Source organism: Phascolarctos cinereus, unplaced genomic scaffold (genome assembly GCF_003287225.1).
Source record: "Phascolarctos cinereus isolate Bilbo 61053 unplaced genomic scaffold, phaCin_HiC Scaffold_2;HRSCAF=192, whole genome shotgun sequence".
In the NCBI taxonomy this organism is placed as follows: domain Eukaryota; kingdom Metazoa; phylum Chordata; class Mammalia; order Diprotodontia; family Phascolarctidae; genus Phascolarctos; species Phascolarctos cinereus.
Genome location: NW_027555625.1, coordinates 327109130 through 327131645, shown reverse-complemented (window position 1 = coordinate 327131645; position 22516 = coordinate 327109130). Strand labels below are relative to the sequence as shown.

Here is a 22516-nt window from a genome sequence, read left to right as displayed (position 1 = left end):
TCACAGCCACTGGTATAGTTGCAGCAACTGCTTCTACAGAATTCCTTCTACAAAAAGCACAAGATAACAAGAATCAGTGTGGGAGAAAAATCAGCTGACTGAGTCTAGATGGTAGAAGGACAAAGAAGAGGCATTCCCAAAGAGAATGCTTAGCTTGTAGTTTTTAGTGCACTGAAACTTCTAACAAAATTTAATTGTTTATAATAAATTTATGTATCTATATTTCTGGTAGTAAATGATAAAACAGATTAATAATATACAGTATTTATGTATTTATGACTTACTGATTTTTTTTTTTAGTTTTCTTTACATACACATGTCATCTGCAGTTTTTTGCAGTACACTGCAAATCTTCAAAAATTCTATTTAATTATCAGAATAATCAAAACTAGGAATCTGAAACCTGTGAATGTGAAGGGATGACTAGCTCTTTTTGTGGTGGCAAAGAAAATGGAAATTGAAGGGATACCCATCAGTTGGGTGATAGCTGAACAAGTTGTGGTATATAATTGTGGTGGAATGCTATTGTGATGTAAGAAATGATGAAAGGTTTCAGAAAAACCTATGAAGAGTTGTATAATCTTACATGAAAGTGAAGTGAACAAAATCAGAATACTGTACACAGTAGCAGAAGTATTGTGACACTTAACTATGAAAGACTGACTACTCTGATCAATACAATGACCATGACAGTTCTAAGGGACTTATGATGAAAAACATTATCTCCAGAGAGAGAATTAATGAATTCTGAGTGCAAATTGAAGCATGTTTTTTTGCTTTATTTTTTTTGCCTTTTTTTTAAACATAGCTAATATGAAAATATGTTTTGCATGACTTCACATGTGTAAATGAGTATCATATTGCTTACCTTCTCAATGGGTGGGGGAGGAGCAGGCAGAAGGGAAAGAATTTATAACTCAAAATTAAAAAAAAAATAGAATATAGTGAGGTAGAGACCCTGGAGCCCATGGGCCTGTCTTCCTGTCAGAATGAGAGGGGCAGACAGCACTGTTGGAATAAGAGTACCAGGCAAATTCATTTTTGTAGGATAATGAGATTTCCCAATGATGTGTTTTCTGGGGAAAGAAGGTATAACAGAGAGGTGTAGAGAGGTTCAAAAGCAGTGTACGTACAACTACTATTTATCATTGATACGCACTATATTTACGTCATTGGATGGGTGTGGGGGGTGCAACATTAATTTTTAAGACCTTTTACTAAAATAGTGAATTATAAAACTGTTAGCTACTTTGTTGATTATGAATTTTAAAACGCTGCCTAGGCAAATTAAGTGAGTAGAGTAAACCATTTTTATTACTAAACTAAAATTTTATCTTGGAATTATAAAATCCTACCTTCTGTAGTATTTGAAATTGAGTGTAATAGTCTGGGGAATCCGTCAAACTTGTTTCTAATCATATGCCTAGTTAGATTTACAGCTCATTGGATTTCAGTTTGAAGGCAGATTAAAAGTAGGCAAGTAGGTTGTCTCTATTGAGATTGAATCCAGTAGGGATGAGTACCAAAAAAGGAAGCCTATGCAGAATAAGGCTTTATACTTCCTTTTCTTGTCTTCTTCTGGGTCACTATTCAGGGTAAAGAGATAAAAGCAGGATGAAAAGGGGAATCAATCTTGGATCCTGGAAAATCCCCTAGCTTATTTGGTCTTGAGTGAAAAATGTTGAGTTTACTGGTCGTGGCACAATGACTCCTTGGAAAGTAATTTCCTTGTTGAAAATAAAATTTTTAACATACTTTTTGGTTGATTTTGTTAATTTTTTTTAATGAAATGTATTATGGTAGTAATTTATTTCCCAGCCTGAAGGGAACAAAAACTACCCATCATCCAGTGGGTTTTGTACCATTCAGAAAACTAGACTTTTACCTTGACATCTACATGTTGACGTCTTTTTCCCATTACAAAAGCCAAAGAATAGAAATTCTGCTATTATTTAGAAAGTAGCAAATATGAATTAACTTCAGGGAAAATTCATTCTACAGTCATTCCTCAACATTCATAGGTTTCACATTCGCAATTTTGGTTATTCCTGAGTTGGCCATCGATAATTAAGTGGGAATTTTTGGAGATTTGTGGCGTACAGCAGAAAATCCCAGATGATGCATGTATACAAAGAAAGCTAACAAAAAATTACTAAGTCATAAATGCATAAGTACTGCATATCGTTAATCTGTTTTATCATTCACTACCAGAATACATACATAAATCTATTATAAACAAATTTCATTAAAAGTTTCAGTGCACTAAAGAACTATAGGCTAAGCACTGTCTTTGGGAATGCCTCCTCTTTGTCTTTCTGCCAACCAGTCTCAGTCAGGTGATTTTCCCTCACAGTGATCCTTGTATCTTGGGCTTTTTATAGGAGAAGGAAATCTGTGAAGCAGTTGCACCATATAGTGAGTGTGTGAGATACTAATCTCTCTTGCATAGAAACTGCAACTTTTTAATGGGTGCAGTATATTGTTTAAATTTTTTTGCGTATTAAATAAATATGACCAGAATTATTAAAAATAAAGGTGTTTGGGGTGGGGCCTAGAGTTATTCATGGTTTTTCACATTCGTAGTCCTGTGCCCCTAACTCCCATGAATGTCAAGAGATGATTATAGAAACTACACTGGTCTTCATAATCAACCTTCTCTGAGCCAAAGGAACCTTCAAATCTATTTGCCACTGCTAATATTAGGAATTAGAGTTGTAATAGAACAATTGTAGAACTTTATTAAGTAACTTGATCCTAAATGTTTTGAAAACAGTAATGTTTATAATCAGTTTAAAAAATTAATTACATTTTTTATAATGGTTTTTTAATCTCACTAAACTAACCATTTGTAGTTATAGCATGAGTGAGAGGTAGTATGTAGTATCACCCTCTTTTTCAACCTGGGACACATGGTCCCAAGTCTCTGGACTCATAAAGACTGGGTCCAAACTTGGGACCTCCCCCAAAAGATCAATATATATTACTCTTTTTTGGCTTGTTGCCCATGCCCTAAGTTTATTCTTGGATGTCTTGGATTTAGTTATAACTCATGTTTATGTTTCTACAGATGTGTAGAACAGGGTCGGCAGCTCCTGGCGTGTCTGGTAGAGTATACATATGCAGAAGATTCAAAAAAATCAAAGGAGCCGAAATGCAGAAAAAATATAAATCACTCACAGTAGCCTATAAACAATCTGCATAATTTTCCCTCTTCTCTGGTGAATCCCAATTTTTCCCCTCAGTTCGACTTCATGGTTTGCACTTATCAGAGGGGAATTGAACTTGAGGTTACCACTGGGCAGCACTTTGACATTGGAGGTGAATCCCTCTTTCTCTGAGGAAGAGAGGGATTCACCTAACCTATCTTTTTAGTCTTTTAAAAGTTTTTCTATTTCTCTATGTTTTTGTTCTGAATTTGGCAAACATCAACAACATAAACGGTTCCATATTTAAAAAAAAACCAGAATAAGAGAGTTTATATAGGAAACTCCCACATCTTTATCACATATAGCTTGTATTTCATTAAAAAATTATAAAGTGATTTTATTTGGCTCATTTGTATTTTCTTCTGAAGATTCTTCTGTTCTCTTCTGTTCATTTAAAAAAAATCATACGACTTTTTTTTCTTATATAACTATTATCAATACTGTCTCTCCTCTTCCTGATGTTCCCTTCCCATTTAAAAAAAACAAAAAACGGGGGCAGCTAGGTGGCGCAGTGGATAGAGCACCGGCCTTGGATTCAGGAGGACCTGAGTTCAAATGCGGCCTCAGACACAGAACACTTACTAGCTGTGTGACCCTGGGCAAGTCACTTAACCCCGTTGCCTAACCAAAAAAACCAAAAACCAAAAAACAAACAAAAAAACCCCATCACAACTCCTTACAAATAATCGTAGTCAAGCAAAACAAATTTATACACTGGCCATATCTGAAAATGTATGTCTCAGTCTGCACCCCAAGTCTCCCACCTTTTTGTCAGGCAGTAGGTATTAGTCTTCATTTTTAATTTTCTGGACTCATGGTTGATCATTGCATTGATCATAGTTCTTAAGTCTTTCAAAATTGTCATTATTATATAAATTGTTCCAGTTCTGTTTACTTCACTCTGTATCTGCCTAGATTCTTCCTAGAAGTTCCCTGATTTTCCTGAATCCATCCCCTTCCTCATTTTTAATGATATCTATTATATTAATATATCATAATTTGTTTAACCATTCCTCAAGTTGATGAGCAACCAGTTTGTTTATAATTCTTTACTGCAACAAAAAGTGTTACAATAAATGTTTTTGTCTATATAGGTTTTTGCCATCTTTCTTTGTTCTCTTTGTACTACTATAAAACAGGTCCTGATTAGTGTGAATAATGAATCCCATGTGAAGGGGTCACATGTATTTTAATTCATACTATTTGAAGTTATAGTTATGTAAAATGTAGTAATTTGTTCCACCCCAATTGAAATACACAGTTCTGATTCAAATAATGCAACTACTTCACAGAATTTATTATTTCTAGTAATTTGGACTTAGCTATAGTATCATTGGGTCAAAAGGTATCTATATTTTAGTGACTTTTTGAGTATACTTTCAAATTGCTTTCCAGAATGACTGGACCAGTTTACAGCTCCATTATTGGAGCATTAATTTGCTTGTCTTCTCACAGTCTCTTCATTGGATTTCTAGTCTTACGTACTACCCAAAAGATCATAGATTTAGAACTGAAAGAGCTCTTAAAGGGCTTCAAGTCAGAACCCTTCATTTTACAAGTGAGGAGACTAGAGGGAGCAGGTGGTGAGCTGGGTGGAACACTGAGCTTGGAGTCAGGAAGACATTGAGGAGTTAGTCTCAGACATTTCCTAGCTGTATGACCCTGGGTAAGCGACTTCATCTCTGCCTTAGTTTCCTCAGCTTTAAAATGGGGATAATAATAGCACGTGTCCCCTTCCCCCAGGGTTATTGTGGGGATCAAATGAGATATTTGTACAACATTAGCGCAGTGCCTGGCATAGAGTAGATGCTTGATAAATGTTTATTCCTTTCTGCTCCCCACTCCTCTCCAAGAGGCTAAGTGATTTGGTCAGGATTACGTAGCTAGTAAGCATCTGAGGCAGGTTTTGAATCTAGGTCTTCTTGACTCCGAGTCCAGAATTCTATTCACTGTAGTATGCTGCTTCTTGACAAACTCTGTGGTCTATCCACATTGGTCTGCCTTGCCAAGTTCTTCACACGTAATCCTCCATTTTCCATTTCTGTGCCTTTGAACTGACTAATCTCCCATGCTTGGAATGCTTTCTTTCTGAACTTCCACCTTTTAGAAATCCTGATTTCCTGTAAGACCAAGCTCTAATATCATCTCACAACGGAGGCCTTTCCCATCATCTTTACCTGCTAGTGCCTTCTTCTGTAAGGCTGCATTGTTTCTACTGTTTTAATCTTGTATGTACCAGTTTATGTAAGGGTCCTGTATCCCGTTGGAATGTAAGGCAGGAGCTATTTTTGCTTTTTCTTTGTAATCCCCTGTGCTTAGCATAGTGCCTGACACATAGTAAGAACTTAATAAATATTCATTGATTCTGCTCTAGGGCAGTGATTAATTGTTTCTGATTGGAGCAGAGCCTTCCCTTCCTAGAAATTAGATTTACCCTTTATGCTGGACAAGAAAGGTAAAATGGAGAAGGAAACCATAAAAGATCTAAGCAGATTTATCAGCTTGCGTTTTTAGGCCAGCAGAAAGAAGTTTTCTCTTTTGCAAGAGTCCACCCTTCCTCAATACTGACCCAACCACATCATTTTAAGAGTGGCTTTAGTTATTGAAACCCTAGGAACCACTAAAGGAAGCCTCTAAACCAACCTGCTCATATTTGGGCAGTTGCAGTCACTGAGACATAATCAGAAGTCTTTTGTCCTCTTAACAAAACGCCAGTGGCCGTGTCCATAGCCTTTGGGAGAAGTCTGTGCAAACAAAAGCTGACAACTTCCCTCCTACCCAGCTCATTGAGTACTTCCTTAAAATCTCAAAACCTCTAGGGAAAACTAAAGATAATAAAATATTATACCATTAATACTAATTATACTTTACTATCTTTTCTTTTTAAAATATTTTGGTGATATATTTTGTTTTTATACACCTTACAGCCCACTGTATCTCTCTCCCTTAGCCATTCACAGAGAGCCAACTCTTATAATAAAGAATTTTTTAAAAAGGAAGAAAAAAAATTCCATACAACTAACCAACACAAAATAGTAGTTTGATGTTATGACAAGGATTGGCCATTACCATTTTGTACCATTCAGTTTTTTGTTGCTGTTCTTTCCCTTTGTGTTGTTCCAGTTGAGCGTACTTTCTCCCCACTTTTATTTTCTTCATTTTGCATTAGTCCATGCTTCTATATACCTTTGTAAACCATTAAAGCTTAAAGGTGCCCTAAAGTTTTTGGACAGCCTGTATTCTTCATGTTCATTGTTTCTTATAGTGCAGTAATATTTCATTGTATTCATGTACCACAATTGGTGAGCATCCACTTTGTTTCTGTTTCTTTGCTACTACCAAAAACATACTGCTGTAAATATTTTAAGTTCTTTTTCATTAGTTCTCTCTGCTTCTTGGAAGCAGGATCATAGGTAAAAGCAACATAAGCTCTAGCCTGCTTAGATTGAATAGAAATAAAGTGATTTCTGACTTCTGTATAAACTGTTTGTATGGGACAGAGACCACTTACTCAAAAATAAAAACAAAGACTTAGATACCTTGAAAGTAGAAAGAAGTTTATTGTTTTCTCATGAGAAAGGGTACCACCCCTGGTCGCTATTGCGGGCTAGGAGAGTACGAGTACATTACGGAAATCAAGGCTTATTTATATACCCTAACATGAGCTTCTCCTCCCTAACCCCCTTCCCCTTATCCCATTGGCTGGGCTTTCAGGGGGCACAGTCTATTCACGGAGACACAAGTTTGCCCAGAGACAAGAAAAGGTGGGAAGTTTTTCAAGGGCAAGCAGTTCAGGTTGCGGTTAGGGCTGTTCTTTCTGCTAAAAAACAGGGTCTGAGCGGAGGAGGGTTTTGAAAACAATAATACAAGAACCATTCACAAGAACTAATGACCCTTTGAGGAGACTTCACTTCTGAGAGATCATCTCTCACATGTTCATATAAAGGAAGGGCAGTCCTGAGAGAATCTCCACAGACACTATTGGAATTTGAATAAGCATAATAATCTACTCTATTTTGTATTTCGAACAACGTCAATATTGACCTTAGTGTCTAGTCAGCAAATGTTTATCTTAAATTGTGGAAGTACTAGAAGAAAACCATAGACATGCAAAATGGCGATCATGGCAACAAAATCATTAAAAGGCATGCAGAAAATAAAGCCCGGGTTCTTTGGCTGAATGGTGTTTTCTAGTGAAAAATTAAAGCTTCTGAGTACACCCCTGGAGTACTCACATTAGTTTCAGTGATCAAATCTAAACAAATGACTCTAGATCTGTGTCTATAGGTTTGATGTATTCCTTTCTCATATTCCCAGTGGGACATCTCTACTTGAATTTTATTTTATTTTAAAAATTCATTTATTTTGAGTTTTCAAAATTCACTTCCATAAGATTTTGAGTTCCAAATTTTCTCTTCATCTCTCTCCTCCACCTATCCCAAGATGGCGTGCAATCTGATATGGGCTCTGCATATACATTCATATTGAACCAATTTTCACATTAGTCATGTTATAAAGAAGAATCCAAACCAATGGGAGAAACCACAAGAAAGAAGAAACAAAAAGAAAAAAAGCGCAAATAATATGTTTTGATCTGCATTCAGACTCCACATTTCTTTCTGTGGATGTGGACAGCACTTTACATCTTGAGGCCCTTGGAGTTGTCTTGGATCTCTGCATTGCTAAGAAGAGATGAGTCTCAATGTTAGTCATCGCACACTGTGGCTGTTACAGTGTATAACTGTTCTCCTAGTTCTGCTCACTTCACTCAGCATCAGTTCGTATAAGTCTTCCCAGGTTTTTCTGAAGTCTGCCTGCTCTCTACTTGAATTAAAAAAAAATTAGACTTATTTCAACAAAAAAGTCAATCAAATAAAAAAACAGGTAAACTTCCACTATAAACCTTAGCCTTTAACAAGGCAGGACAGACCGTATTTTTAAAATGCTGTAAATCAGCGGTATCAAACTGAAAAAAAGAAAACTTGCCAGATACATGTTGACTTAAAAAAAACTTCACAAATTAACCTGGAAAGCTTTACATGAGCTGATGCAAAGTGAAGTGAGTGGAATCAGGAGAACATTGTACACAATAACAGCAATATTGTGTGATGAACAACTATGAAAGACTTAGCTACTCAGATCCATACAGTGATGCACAGCAGTTCCAAAGGACTCATTATGAAAAATGCTCTCTACCTCCAGAGAGAGAATTAATGAAGTCTGAGTGCAAATTGAAGCATATTTTTAAAATGTTTTCTTTTTCCCCCTTTTCTTTCTTTCTTTTCTTTTTTTTTTGGCAGCATGGGTAATATGGAAAATATGTTGTACATGACTTCACATGTACAATGGATATCATATTGCTAGCCTTCTCAGTGGGTGGGAGAGGGGCTGAAGGGAGAGAAAATTTAGAACTCAGAATTTTAAAATGAATGTTAAAAAAAAAAAGAAAACCACACATTAACATGATGTCCTATTTTGTTTTTATAAATTTTTTTAAACATTTCCTAATTACGTTTTATTCCAGTTGAGGTCCCACTCCAGAGTTTTCTAACTTGTGGGCCACAAGTTTGCTATCTTGATTCTAAATCACAAATCCTTGAAGAGAAACGTAAATTCTTTTTTCAACTTAATAGTATTTTATTTTTTTCAATTACATGTAAAGATAGTTTTCAACATTCATTTTTATAAGATTTTCAGTTCCAAAATTTTTTCCCTCCCTCCCTTTCCCCCTTCCCAAGACAGCAAGCAATTTGATATAGGTTACGCGTGTTAATCATGTATAATCATGTTAAACATATTTCCACATTAGTCATGTTGTAAAAGAAGAATCAGAACAAAAGGGAAACACCACGAGAAAGAAAAAATAAACAACAAAAAAACGTGAAAAATAGTATGTTTTGCTCTGCATTCAGACTCCATAGTTCTTTCTCTGGATGTAGATAGCATTTTCCATTATGAATCTTTTGGAATTGTCTTGGATCATTGTATTGCAGAGAATAGCTAAGTCATTCACAGTTGATCATTGTCCAGTATTGCTTTTACTGCCTACAATGTTCTTCTGGTTCTGCTCACTTCATTTTGCATCAGTTCATGTAAGTCTTTTCAGGTTTTTCTAAAATCATCCTGCTCGTTATTTCTTATAGCAGAATAATATTCCATCACAATCATATACCACAGCTTGTTCAGCCATTCCACACTTGATGGGCATCCCCTCAATTTCCAATTCTTTGCCACCAGAAAAAAATGCTATAAATATTTTTGTGCAAATGGGCCCTTTCCCCTCACCCCCCTTTTTTGATCTCTTTGGTGTACAGATCTAGTAGTGATATTGCTGGATCAAAGGGTATACAGAGTTTTATAGCCCTTTGGGTTTAGTTCCAAACTGCTTTCCAGAATGATTGGATCAGTTCACAACTCTACCAACAGTGTATTAGTATCTCAATTTTCTCACATCCCCTCCAATATTTGTCATTTTCCTTTTCTGTCACATTAGTGAATCTGATAGGTGTGAGGTAGCTGTTTTTACTTGCCTTTCTCTAATCAATAGTAATTTAGAGCACTTTTTTTCATATGGCTTTAGATTAGCTTTTATTTCTTCAGAAAATTACCTTTTCATATCTTTTGACCATTTGTCAATTGGGATGACTTGTATTCTTATAAATTTGACTCAGTTCTCTATGTATTTGAGAAATGAGGCCTTTATCAGAGATACTTGCTGTAAAAAAATTTTCCCCCAATTTTCTACTTTCTTTCTAATCGTGGTTATATTGGTTTTGTTTGTGCAAAAACTTTTAAATTTAGTATAATCAAAATTATCCATTTTACATCTTATAATACTGTGTATCTCTTGTTTGGTGCTAAATTCTTCCCTTCTCCATACATCTGACAGGTAAACTATTCCTTGGTCTCCTAATTTGTTTGTCTCGCCCTTTATGTCTATATCAAGTACTCATTTTGCCATTATCTTGGTATACCGTTTAAATTTTGGTCTATACTTAGTTTCTGCCAAATTGTTTTCCAGTTTTCCCAGCAGTTTTTATCAATAGTGAGTTCTTGTCCCAAAAGCTTAGATCTTTGGGTTCATCAAACACTACATTACTGCAGTCATTTGCTACTGTGCATTCTGTACCTATTCTATTCTACTTATCCACCACTCTGTTTCTTAGCTAGTACCAGGTTGTTTTGGTTATTACTACTTTATAGTACAGTTTGGAGATCTGGTATGGCTAGGCTACCTTCCTTCAAGTTTTTTTTTTCATTAGTTCCTTTGATATTCTTGTGTGTTTAAATTTTTAAGTTTTGTATTTTATACTAGGGGTCTAAATCCAGCTAACATATTTAGTTGCTAATAATTCAGTTAAAGTATGGATGTGTCTAAAGAACTGTCGTTCACACATTTCCTTATTTATAATTAATCACTTTTCTAATTCTATGGCTATTAGAACCCTTAAGTGCATAGTATTTCATTTTTAATTCTTATTGGTATCTTTTTTTTTTTTTGGTGAGGCAGTGGGGGTTAAGTGACTTGCCCAGAGTCACAAAGATAGTGAGTGTTATGTGTCTGAGATTGGATTTGAACTCAGGTCTTCCTGACTCCAGGGCCAGTGCTCTATGCACTGTGCCACCTAGCAGCCCCTGATATCTTTTGTTTTAAGGTTAGCTTCGTTCCCCAGTATAGCCTCTCCCCACTAGAAAGCTATCCTTTATAACAAAGAATAACAGCAAAACTAACCAGTACATCAGCCATATTCAATGTTAAATGGAGAATTCCACAGCCATAGTCTCCTGCCTATTCTAAAGGAGGGAGGTTCATTCTTATATTTCATCTTTGGAACCAAGTTTGATCATTATAATTTTACAGCACTCTGGATACATTGTTTCAGTTGGAGTACGTTCTTTAATCTTATATGCATGTACACATGATTTGGAAGAGGTAATCAATGTATCAAAGACTAGAACTCCAGGGATAGGAAGCTGGGTTGGCAGTCCAAACCTGAGACTTCTTTAATGAATGATAGGTGACCCCAAGCCTGAATATTCCTATGCAGAGTTCTTTGCAGTTGTATTAGGAACTCTCTGTAACCCAGTTTAGAATTTTCAATGTCTAATTGTCTCTGTACTAGTTATACATGCATAGGAATGAAAAGGCAATCAGGAAGAGGAGTGAGATATTAGGTTAGGGTTGGGTATAATGCGTTAGCAGTATTACAAAATGATGATTGAGGTAATGTTAAATAAGATATATCTGTTAACATTGCAGACTCAAGTCTTTATAGCATACCTCAGAGATCCTGGACTACTGTTATTAATAGTGGTCTACTGGAGGAAAATTATATAGAGGGGAAAAAAAATCTTCAATTTCTTTTCTCAAAATGAGTGTAAAAGTCTATGGGATCAAACATCTGAGAATCAATACTATGAGTCAGTTTGGTATTCCTAAGTATCCTGTTGGTAAAATGAATAGTTTTGCATTTATTCTTTGCAAATTAAATTGGTTATTAAATATGTAAGATTGATTTTTTTTTTGAGTGGCCAAGTGAAGTTTTCTTAGCATCTTTTGAGGAGAATCTCACAGTGGAAACATTTCTTTTTTCTTTTAAATAGTCATCTCAGCAAAGCTTAAAGAAAATAAAAAGAACTGGTTTGGACCAAGTCCTTATGTGGAAGTCTCAGTAGATGGACAGTCAAAGAAGACAGAAAAATGCAGCAATACCAACAGTCCCAAGTGGAAGCAGCCTCTTACTGTGTAGGTTTGCAAATTTTTTTTGCGTGTAATTGTTTAGCAGGTAATATAAAGTATACTCCTAAATGCTGTAAGCATAAATGTAGCCTTTTTTCTTACTTCCTCTTTCTCTTTTCCCCTCCTTCTCTTCCTTTCCTTCCTCTTCTTTTCTTATATTTCTTTATCCCTTTTTTCATTCTTCTGTCATGGCTCCTCTTTCTTTTTCCATCTTCGGCCTTTTTTCTCCTTATCTCTCATCTTGTACTCTTCTTTTTCTCTATTTTTCCGCAGTCTTTCCCTTTTTTCTCTTTCCATGTTTTAGTTGGAAGTGGTGGCAACAACAATTAGTCATTGTCACCATTGGGCAACATCTCTGGGATTGGAAGAACCTGAGTATATTAAAAGTATACATGACCTCATAGGACAGATTCTTACCTTCTCTCGATCTTGCTTAGAGTAGAGAGAGAGCCTGGTAGGAAGCTGGCTTCCTCATCTTTGTGCTGCTCTTAGCAAGTGCACATCTGGGGAGCTCTCACTGGACTTCATTTACATTAATGATAAGATACCATATCTTAACTGAACAGATTATGGCTTATTTATAGCTTCTGTGAAAATGTCTAACCTATTGCTACTTTCTTTAGAGTTTATTAATTTGGGGAAAAAACCTGAAATCTTTAGTTATTTTTGCCACAGTCTCTCAACTTAAATGGTACTCTAGAAGTTTAATTGCAACTAGATAAAGTTAATAAATTTTTTTTTATACATTGACCTGTCAGTATAGCACTCCAGTGTAGAGTTTCTCGTATACATGGTCTATCTCAGACCTTGGGCAAAGAGTTTGAAAAATACCAAGCCATCATGTTGCAAGGAGGTTGTACATTAATGAACAGCCCTACCTTGTAGTCTTTGTGGGATCATAGGACTAGATCAACATTTTGCACAAACTGCACAAACTTTACACAAAGGCACATGACTTGGTCAAGATTATACTATAATTGAGAAGCTGAGCCATGACTTGCTCCACATCTTTTGACTCCAAGTCCATTGTTCTTTCCATGATGCCATACTCCTTCTTAAGCACTGAATTGAGATTTAAGTAGAATTTTTTACTTTTTTGTAATGGGAACTATACATAACAAAGAAAGAAAGCACAGCCTGTGGTGGCTGGATCTAAGTAGTTGCAGGTGTGAGGGAGAACGTAATTCATCCTTTTGATGAAACATAGCTGTTCTGTAGTTTAGGTAAATATTTCAAGGGCTTAGCTCATAAGTTCATGTATTTTTTAGGCACAGTAAAGAAGTGGCTGAATTCTTTACATTCTTTCCATGTGTGGAAATTATACTAAATTGCTCCCCTTATAAATGATTTGGAGTAATTCAGAGATGATCCTTTATGGTAAAACATATTTTCTAAATGGAGGTAGGATACATTAGATAAGAAAAAGTATATTTGTCTGATTATTGTTTTCTTTAGTGTGATTCTCCAGATGATCATGAGAATTTTACTTTCTACATGTAAGAAATGCTTGTGGAGACAAGTTAAGAAAGTGAAGAGAGGTAGAATGGCTCAGTAGATAGAGAAATCTCCATGTAGTCAGAATGACTTGGGTTCAAACTTCTTCCTCCAACACCTACTGGATATGTGACCCTCAGCAAGTCTCCCAGTGCCCTAAGCAACTCTAAAGACTATGCCTTGTTGAATAATTGCTAATCTACATGTGTGAGAGAGTAGTCTCATCAGTAGCACCCTACATATGTGAAAGCTTAGGGCTAGATGAAAAAAAAAGTGAGGGATGTGAAGTAAAAAATAATTTTTTGCACATGTTTTATCTTTGAATTTGAAGAAGATGCAGTAGAAACAGCCACAGTTAGCCTTTGAAAGTTTTGTGAAAGAAGTGGGAAGAAAGTGCAGTTTGAACAGACTTTTCAGAACTTTCTTTTGCTTTTTTCTTTACTCTCTTGTACATGATTGTGCTCTCTCCCAGTGTTTTTCAAGAGTTGGAATAGTGAACAGTATGAGGGAGGGGGATTACTGTGGTTTCTTGGTCACTTTCAATGTCACTTATGGTTCCTGGTGCATATTCCACATATAGTGAGCATTATTCACTGACAGCAGCCTTGAACACGGTGCTTTCTTCAAAGGCATAGTGAAATTGTGAACGTGTTGTAGCAGTTTCTTTCAGGGAAAAAAATGTATTTTTGTTGGTGATTGATCTGCCAGTGAAATTAGCCATAAAGGCATGTAGAGTGTTTTAGATATAATCTAAGTTCTCATAATGCAAGCTGTATTATTAGAGTTGTGTTTTACCATAGATATAAACTATAATTTACTTCTTCCAGGTCATAATGTGGTGTTTAGTGAAGATTGCATTTTTCCTTCAATGTTTTTCTCCTTTTAGAATTGTCACACCTGTCAGCAAATTAAATTTTCGTGTATGGAGTCACCAGACATTAAAATCCGATGTTTTACTGGGAAGTGCTGCTCTAGATATTCATGAAACGTTAAAGTCAAATAATATGAAACGTATGTATGTAAATGAAAATGTGTTTAACTTATGTGTACTTTGTCATAGCCTGTGTGGAGTTGTACCAGACATACAAAACAACTTGTAATTGTAGCAAGCATGTTAGTGTTTGCTTGGATGTAGTTTTAACAAAAGAAAAATCTTCATAAATTTAACACATCTTAAGGAAACTTTAAAGCTCTAGATCCAAAACAAATATGCAAATGATTACTCAAAAGTAATAATAATCATAAGAAGGTCTCTTGTATTCCCTGACTGAAACATTTCTAGAATCTTCTTCTCCTTTGGATCTGGTAAGATACTGTGAAACAAGCTTAAGTCTTATGTAAATCTGTAGTTTCATTTTCTCTTTTAATTAAATTAATCTGATTTATCTTGGTAAAAGATCTTGAGTTTCATGCTTGCTCACATTATTTTGTATCACTGACAAGTATGGAGAAAATTTAAAAATAGATTAAATGGTGACTTTTAAAATAGGCTGTAAAAATAAAAGCATTTGAAAACAAATTTTCATACTTTAGCTATTCCTTCCTGGCCCAAGGAGTTTATAGCTTTTAGTCATTTATGCTTATTTTGCATTCAGTTTTTTAAGGTATAGATGCCAGTGTAGCTGAGTAGTCAGGCTTTTATTCCGTATATAGTACATGTTTTGATGTTCATTGAGGGCTAGAACCACTTATCTAAGTAAATTAATATAGTTTATATGTACCAATTGATGGATGTAATCTTATACTTTTTTTCTGACAGACTTTCAGTAAGATGTTTGAAAGATAAAAAAGACTTCTCTTTTCTATAGTTGATGAAGTAATTGTGACATTACAACTCGTGGGTGACAAGGAGCCAACAGAAATCATAGGAGACTTGTCAGTTTGCCTTGATGGACTACAAGTAGATCCCGAGATTCTAACGAATGGCTATGCCACATGTTCAGAAGGTAACTAATATGTAATAATGTAGTCACTATTGGTCACTCTTCTCCCAGCAAAGGGTAAATAATACCTTTCAACTCCTGTCGTTTTGTCATGACAACATAAATATTTAATTTTTTTTTGTAACAGGTTGAAATTACTTTTCATATTCTCCCTTTTTTTCTTGTGGATAGCTTCTTCGTATTATGAACTGATTGAGTTTAGGCAGTTTGGCTCAGCATTGTTTCTTTTGATTCTAGTTTTATTTGTAGCTTATTGTCTCTCTTACTTTCATTATCCTTACTGCTTTTCCAGTCTGCAGATATGTTTATAGTTTGAGGCATTTAGTTTTATAAGTACCATGTAATGGCATTTAAGATTTTACTTACTTTTTAGCATTACGTTAACAGAAAAACCTCTGTAATTTGACTCTAAAATTGCCCTATTTCTTAAACAAGTAGGACTTTTGAATCAGTTTCTGTACAGACCTCATTAATTTGTATTTTAGAATATTACTTCTTAAGGGTTCTTTAGGCTAATGCCTAATTAATTAAGAATTTATTTATTCGTACCACCTTGGATTAGGTAGTGGATTCTCCCATTGTTGGAGTTGTTGGACTAGGACTGGGTGATCTGTAAGGTCCCAATAAGATTCAGTAATCCCCGTAAGAATATATGATTCTCTGGTTTTCTTAGCCTTTAGTGCACTTCTATGTTTGTCTTTTTTGTTACCAGTTATAGAAGTATAATTATTAAAAGCCTTTAGTGTGTTATTACTTGATGTAAAATGGTCTGCTCTTAGCTAATGCAGATTATAATGATGTAAATGTCATGATTATTTCTAAGTGGCTGTTTCAGTGTCATGTTAACTTCTTGCATTAAGTGCCTACATAGTAGCTGTCTCAGTAATGTATGTTACCTGTGAATTCTCTTAAGGTTTTTCCCTTTACTTCCTTATTATTAAATATTTTCCCTAAAATAGAAATTTTAAAGATCCTAAGCCCCATATAATGGAACTTATTAATGATCTCTATGACCAAAATTACTTTGCATACCCAGGAGTAACAATCATTAACAGTTTTATAGTTGTCAGTATTGTTATGTCATGACTTTATGTCATCCATTTCAGTTGCACTGAAGCTTGTTTTGTTTTTGGTTCTCAGCTGTTTAAGTTTAAATGACCTCCAGATATATGAGGTATTACCATATTCAAAATTCATGAGCAGCTACTACATGCTCACACTTTGATATGCACTGTTGGGATATAAAAGGATAATGGACTATGTTTAAATTAAAACCAGAAGAAACATGTTTTATTAGAAGGTACATAGAAGATTTTAATTCTGTAGCCCACATAAATACAGTGTATCTCTTAAATGCAATAGAAAAAAACATTTTTGTTACATATAAATTATAATAAAACTAGTTCTATTCTATGTGATTGATAAATTAAGTAAATTAACCCTCAATTTAAATTAAATTATTAAATCTGATTTAACCTTAAAATCTTGATCAAATATTAAAATGTTTTTTTTTATCAGGAAGATTAAGTGTATATTTAAATTACACAGTCTTAAGTGTAGAAAGTTTTTGAAAGCAAGACTCTAATCTCATTGGGTTTTGTTTGTTTGTTTTTGCTGATGATAAAGGTAGTTCACAGAGTGATGATTCCAGAACCAGGAATGATACAAGGTAAGATATATCACCTGAGCATATGAGTAGTTACTATTGGATTGCAGAACTAAATGAAGGAAGTTAATATTAAAGCATTACAGAAAACTTTTAAGTCAGGCCTACACTGGACAAATGAATTGAGTGGTAAAGAATAAAAAGGGGGGAATTTCACATAAATGCAGATACACTCTGAAAGACTTATGACTTAGCTTTCTGTGGTTGTAAGGTATTAGAGGATGCTCAGATTTCTGTTAAAAAATTAATTAGTTGTTGATACCAAGTACAGAAGAGTAAATAAAGCAATCACTGTGTCCTAAGATGACTAAGAAAGAGAAATGGAAGTACTTTCTGTGACATTTGAAAAGTGCCATTTGTTGTGAATTAAAACTTAAAACTATGAGAATACGAGTGTAGTCAGATCAAAGAGAGTTATCAATTCTTGGCATTGGCTTACTGGGTTACATATATTTGTACCGGTTAATTGCTGTTGGAAGAGGTGTAACTGCATCAAATGGACCTTATGCTGTAAGATTTAGATGCTAATAGTATCAAAGTTTTTGCTTCATTTAGTAAGTTTTCAGTGGCTGTTAGGTATACTAGGTTCCATGGGGGTAGCAAAATAAGGAAAAGTCATGATTTTTGCCTTTAGTGTTGAGGAGGTTGTCATTTAGAAGGGGAAAAATAAAATCGAACTGACAAGAAAGCAGTGTCAAAGGTGATTTTCAGATTCCACTGCTTCTCTTTATTTTTCCACATCTTGGCAAGCTCTAAGTTAATGTCTTCTGTTTCCTGTGAGTTTTGTAAAGCAAACTGGGATTTGGAGGGTACACATTTAACAGATAAAGAGGCAACTCATTAAGGTCCCTAGCTCCAGTTGCCTCGAGGGCTTCTTGCAGTAGTTGAATAGTATTGATGTTGTATCTAGGGAGCGCCTTCATATTAATTTGAGACATTTGTTGAGATCTTTTTAGAGATTTCACAACACTATGGCAACCTTTAGTGATGTTGAGATTTTGTGCATGGGTTAATTAGATGTTGTCAGTAGTCTCATGTGTATAGTCCTATCTAGACCCTGATGGCCAACAGATTTTTAATTTTTATTTTATTTTGGTATTTTATTTTATTGTAGTATGAAATAGCAACTTCAGACTATACTCAGTGTGGAAAGGTTAAAAAGGATTAGGCAATATATTTTACAGTTTTCTCATGGGAAATACAGAATTTTGATATGTTTTATTCTATTAAATCTTCTCCTTATACAGAGTTCAGTCATTGTTGTGTAGTACTGCTGGTCTAGGAGAACGTGGCTGGACAATACCGATTTGGAATAGTCATCAGGAATTCTTGTTTAAATGGATTTGATGTTTTTGGAGGAGTAAAGAAATAGTATCATCAAAAAAAAATTAAAATATTTTTTATTCTAAACTTAAGCACCCAAAAAAAAGAGCATTTCCATAAATGCAGCGAGATATTAAAAAATGTTTTATATGAAGTTATAGATTTCTGTTTTATACTGCTTTTTAAAAAAGTGTATAATAAATTCTCTTTTACTTCCAAACTTTCTGTCTTTTCTTTGTTTCCTTCTGTTTTTTTCTGTGCATTTTAAAAATATTTCATTGGAGGGACAGCTAGTGGCACAGTGGATAGAGCGCCAGCCCTGGAGTCAGAAGGACCTGAGTTCAAATTTGGGCTCAGACCAAACACTTGGCACTTATTAGCTGTGTGACCCTATTGCCCCATTTGCCAAATAAATAAATACCCCAATTGCCAAACAACAAACAAACAAACAAACAAATAAATAAATAAATAAATGAATAAATAAATGGTTTTATTGGCCCCTTTTTTAGCATCACTATTGCCAACTGTCTTTCCTTCCTAAGATGGTACTAAGAGAATAAAAGGGTGGGGGGAAACTGTAATAAATAAGCATAGTGAAATAAAACCCACAGTGGACATGTCGAAAAATATGTCTTCTTTTGCATGTCTGTCAGCAAGAAGATAACATGCTTCATCATAGGTCCTCTGGAAATAGGGTTGATAATTACATTGATCAGAGAATTCTTAAATCTTTCAGTCCCCATTATTTCCCCACTCCCCTACCCCCGTTGTCCTTGTATAAATTGTTCTCCAGGTTCTACTTATTTCACTCTGTATTAGTTTATACTACCGAGTATTCTCTGAAGTTCTCTTTTGTCATTTCTTATGTTACAATATTTGATTATCATGTACCACATAGTTTTTTCAACTTTTTTCCTAACTGATGGTTTTACCCCCCCTTAGATTCTAGTTCTTTTCTCTTTTCCCTTTTAATACTCCTTTCAGCATCAAGATATTTGTTTTGCTTATACCTTATTCCTTTCTAAGTAATATCCTTCCTCTTAATCCTCAGTTTCTTACTCCTGGCTGTCTTCCAGTTAAGTTTGATGTATTTTTACACCAAATGTTGTGTGTATATCTATGTATATTTTCAACTCTTCATGTGTGTTTTAGAGTGAGGTTCATCTAATGCCTATTCCCCTCCATGTTTATAAACAGGATTCTTCCACTCATTCAGATTATAGGAATAGCAAGTCCCACCTCTTTCTTCCTCCTTTCTGCACTAAAGTATTCCTCCTTTTACCTTCTCTTTCCTCTCTTAAAATCCGCAGAAAGGAACCAATGAACCTTTCAGGAGAGCTAAGCTTTTCTCAATATCCTTTGGAAACATTATGGTTCTTAAGGAACGTTTGTTCTCCCCTTATTACAGTGTTAGCACTGCATCATTATACAGCCCCTTCCAATTACTCAAATATATTTGCCTTTCTAGATTTCTCTTGTCTGAATTGCTTGAAACTTCTCTATTTCTTTTTTCTACTGTTTTCCCTGTAGGATACAATATGAATATTGAATATACAATATGTACTGAGCTTTTCAGGGTAAGTTATTCTTGATTGTAAGCTTCTATCTTTTTGCCTTTTGAAATACATATTTCAATATCTTCTTTGGTTTTTACTAGAAATTTTCAGGTCTTGTGTGATTCTGACTGTAGGTCCGTGGTACTTAAACTGGTTATTTTTGGATGCTTATAGCATTTTTTTCTTTGGTGTGGGGGCTCTGGATTTTGGTTATGGGAACTTTCTTTTGGGAATTCTTTCAGGAAGTGATTAGTGGCTTTTTTTAAAAATTAAAAATATTTTTGATTATCAATAATTTTTTCTTTCTCGAATATTCCCCTGGCAAATGGAAAGGAAAAGAAAAAAGAAAACCCTTGCAATACATACAGTTAAGTAAAACATCTTCCCGTATTGGCCACGTCCAAAAATATGTGTCTTATTTTGCGTATTTAATCCATCACCTCCCTCTCAGGAGGTTGGGTAGCATGCCTTATCGCTGGTTCTGTGGAACCATTGTTGATCATTGCTTTTATCAGAATTCTTTTTTTTTTTTGACTAGGTAATGGGGCTAAGTGACTTGCCCAGGGTCACACAGCTAGTAAGTGTTGTGTGTCTGAGGTCAGATTTGAACTCAGGTCCTCTTGAATCCAGGCTAGTGCTCTATCTATTGTGCTACCTAGCTGCCCCCTCCACTGCACCACCTAGCTGCCCCCTCAGAATTCTTAAGTCTTTGAAAATTGTTCCTTTTCTGAAATGTTGTTGTTAATATTATAAATTATTTTCCAGTTCTACTGATTTCACTCTGTGTTTGTTTATACCAATTTTCCCATGTTTCTCTGAAATGGTCTCTTTTTTCATTACATACAGCCATCAGTATTATATTACATTCAGAAACCATAATTTGTTCATCCATTTCCCACTTCATGGTACCCCCTTAAGCTTATAGTTCTTTTCCACTATGCAAAAGAAATGTTATAAATATTTTTGTACATATATGTTCTCTTCCTCTTGCTTTGATCTCTTTGAGGTGTAGGTCTACTAGTTATATCACTATGTCAGAGGGTATGCATAGTTTAGTAGCTTTATGGGCACAGCTCTAACTTGTTTTCCAGAATGGCTGAATTCACAGCTGCAACAGTGTATTATTGTGTCTTTTTTCCTGTAGTCTCTCCAGCATTTATCACTTTCCATTTTTGTCTTAAGGTAGAACCTCAACATTGCTTTAATTTGCATTTCTCTGTTGTTGCTGATTTGAAGCATTTTTTTCAGTATGGCTTGGATTTCTTCCTTTGAGAACTTCCCCTATTTATCAATTGGAAATGATCACTATATTCTTTATATCTTCATGTCTTCACTTTGCCTTGTGGTTCTGATAGCTCCAATCAGTTTTCTTTTGTGATTTCTTAAAATTGTGTTCAGGCTTTTTATTTTGAAATCATATTCTTAGATTATTTCTTCTTGAACTGATTTCCACACCAGGTTTTTTTTTTGTTCGCTTTTTATTTTTGATATCAGATACATCCTGCATTTTCTTTTCTTTTTCAGTCTTTTGGTTTTGTTTTAATATTTCTTGCTGTGTGGTGAAGTAATTGATTTTTGTTTTGTCCATCCTGCTGTTCAGAGAATTAATTTCTTGGTTAAGGTTTGTCACCTTCTCTTAGTATTTATTCTCCTTCTAATTCTTCCGCTAGAGGTTTTGTTATCTATTGCTTCATTCCTTTTAGGGTTGGTGTTGTTCTTGTGGCAAATCCATTTTTTTTCTTTTGGACCTCTGCTTGCTGTTCTTATGGAGTTAGTTTCTAACTAACTTTTGTTAGTGGATCTCTAGATCTACAGTAATTTTTTGATATCGTGATTGGTGTTTTCCTTCATTTGCTCCTCTTTCCAGCTTAATTCCCTACCTAGGGGTTTTGGCCAGGGCCAGATTCTGTCCGCTGTTGTACTGTTAAAGCAGTGGTAGGTTGGCCCTCCCTTGTTTTCACTGTGGATTTTTGGTCTGATCTCTACTTCCTGGTCATAGGCTTCCCTGCATCTTCATGCTGTCTCTGGTATCACAGGACAGAGTATTAAGGATCTCAGAAACCCTGGATCCAAAAGGTGTCTTGGTCTGAGTGATGTGGTACCACCTCTACTCAGGGCTTCCAAGATTCCATCCCTAAGGCTTTCTGACCATCAGGTCACTTTCTGAAAAGAGCTCTTTGCTATATCTTCAGACCCAGAGCTGTGCAAGATAATTTGTGGTCTCTGTCTTATCTTAAGTTAGTCTTGGAGGCTACCCTGCAATCTTAATGGCTTTGCTGGTGACCCCCTTTCCTATTGCCCTCAGGCTTCTTTTGTTCAGTTCTGGGGTAGAAAAAGTTACTGCTTGTGGTTTCTCATTGGCTTTCTTTATCATTTAGTCTGGTCAGGTTTCAGGGTTGTGCTGTAAGTAGTTATGTGGGAAAGGGAGGTCTACCTCCTGTACAGGCAACCATCTTGGCTAGAAATCACAAAAGGCTTTTGTTAATCATATCTTGGACATTGATGCCCATGAGGACATATACGTTAGGTAAATGTTTGTTATTTTTCCCAAGTTGATGCAACTTAGTTCAGCAAAAAATATAATTAAA

At 35.1% G+C, this 22516-nt stretch overlaps 1 protein-coding gene across 2 annotated transcripts in view; it reads left to right on the top strand.

Moving 5' to 3' along the window:
- The window catches only part of ITCH (itchy E3 ubiquitin protein ligase), a 150355-nt gene that overhangs the window by 55147 nt on the left and 72692 nt on the right, over positions 1-22516 (top strand). For both annotated transcript variants that reach the window (XR_002326840.2, XM_020998549.2), the window contains exons 3-6: positions 11811-11952; positions 14327-14451; positions 15249-15386; positions 17010-17052. Coding sequence is in view for 1 of the 2 variants with exons in the window: in XM_020998549.2 (XP_020854208.1) it covers positions 11811-11952; positions 14327-14451; positions 15249-15386; positions 17010-17052 (448 nt within the window). In the remaining variant the exon portion in view is untranslated. The remainder of the gene's footprint in view (positions 1-11810; positions 11953-14326; positions 14452-15248; positions 15387-17009; positions 17053-22516) is intronic.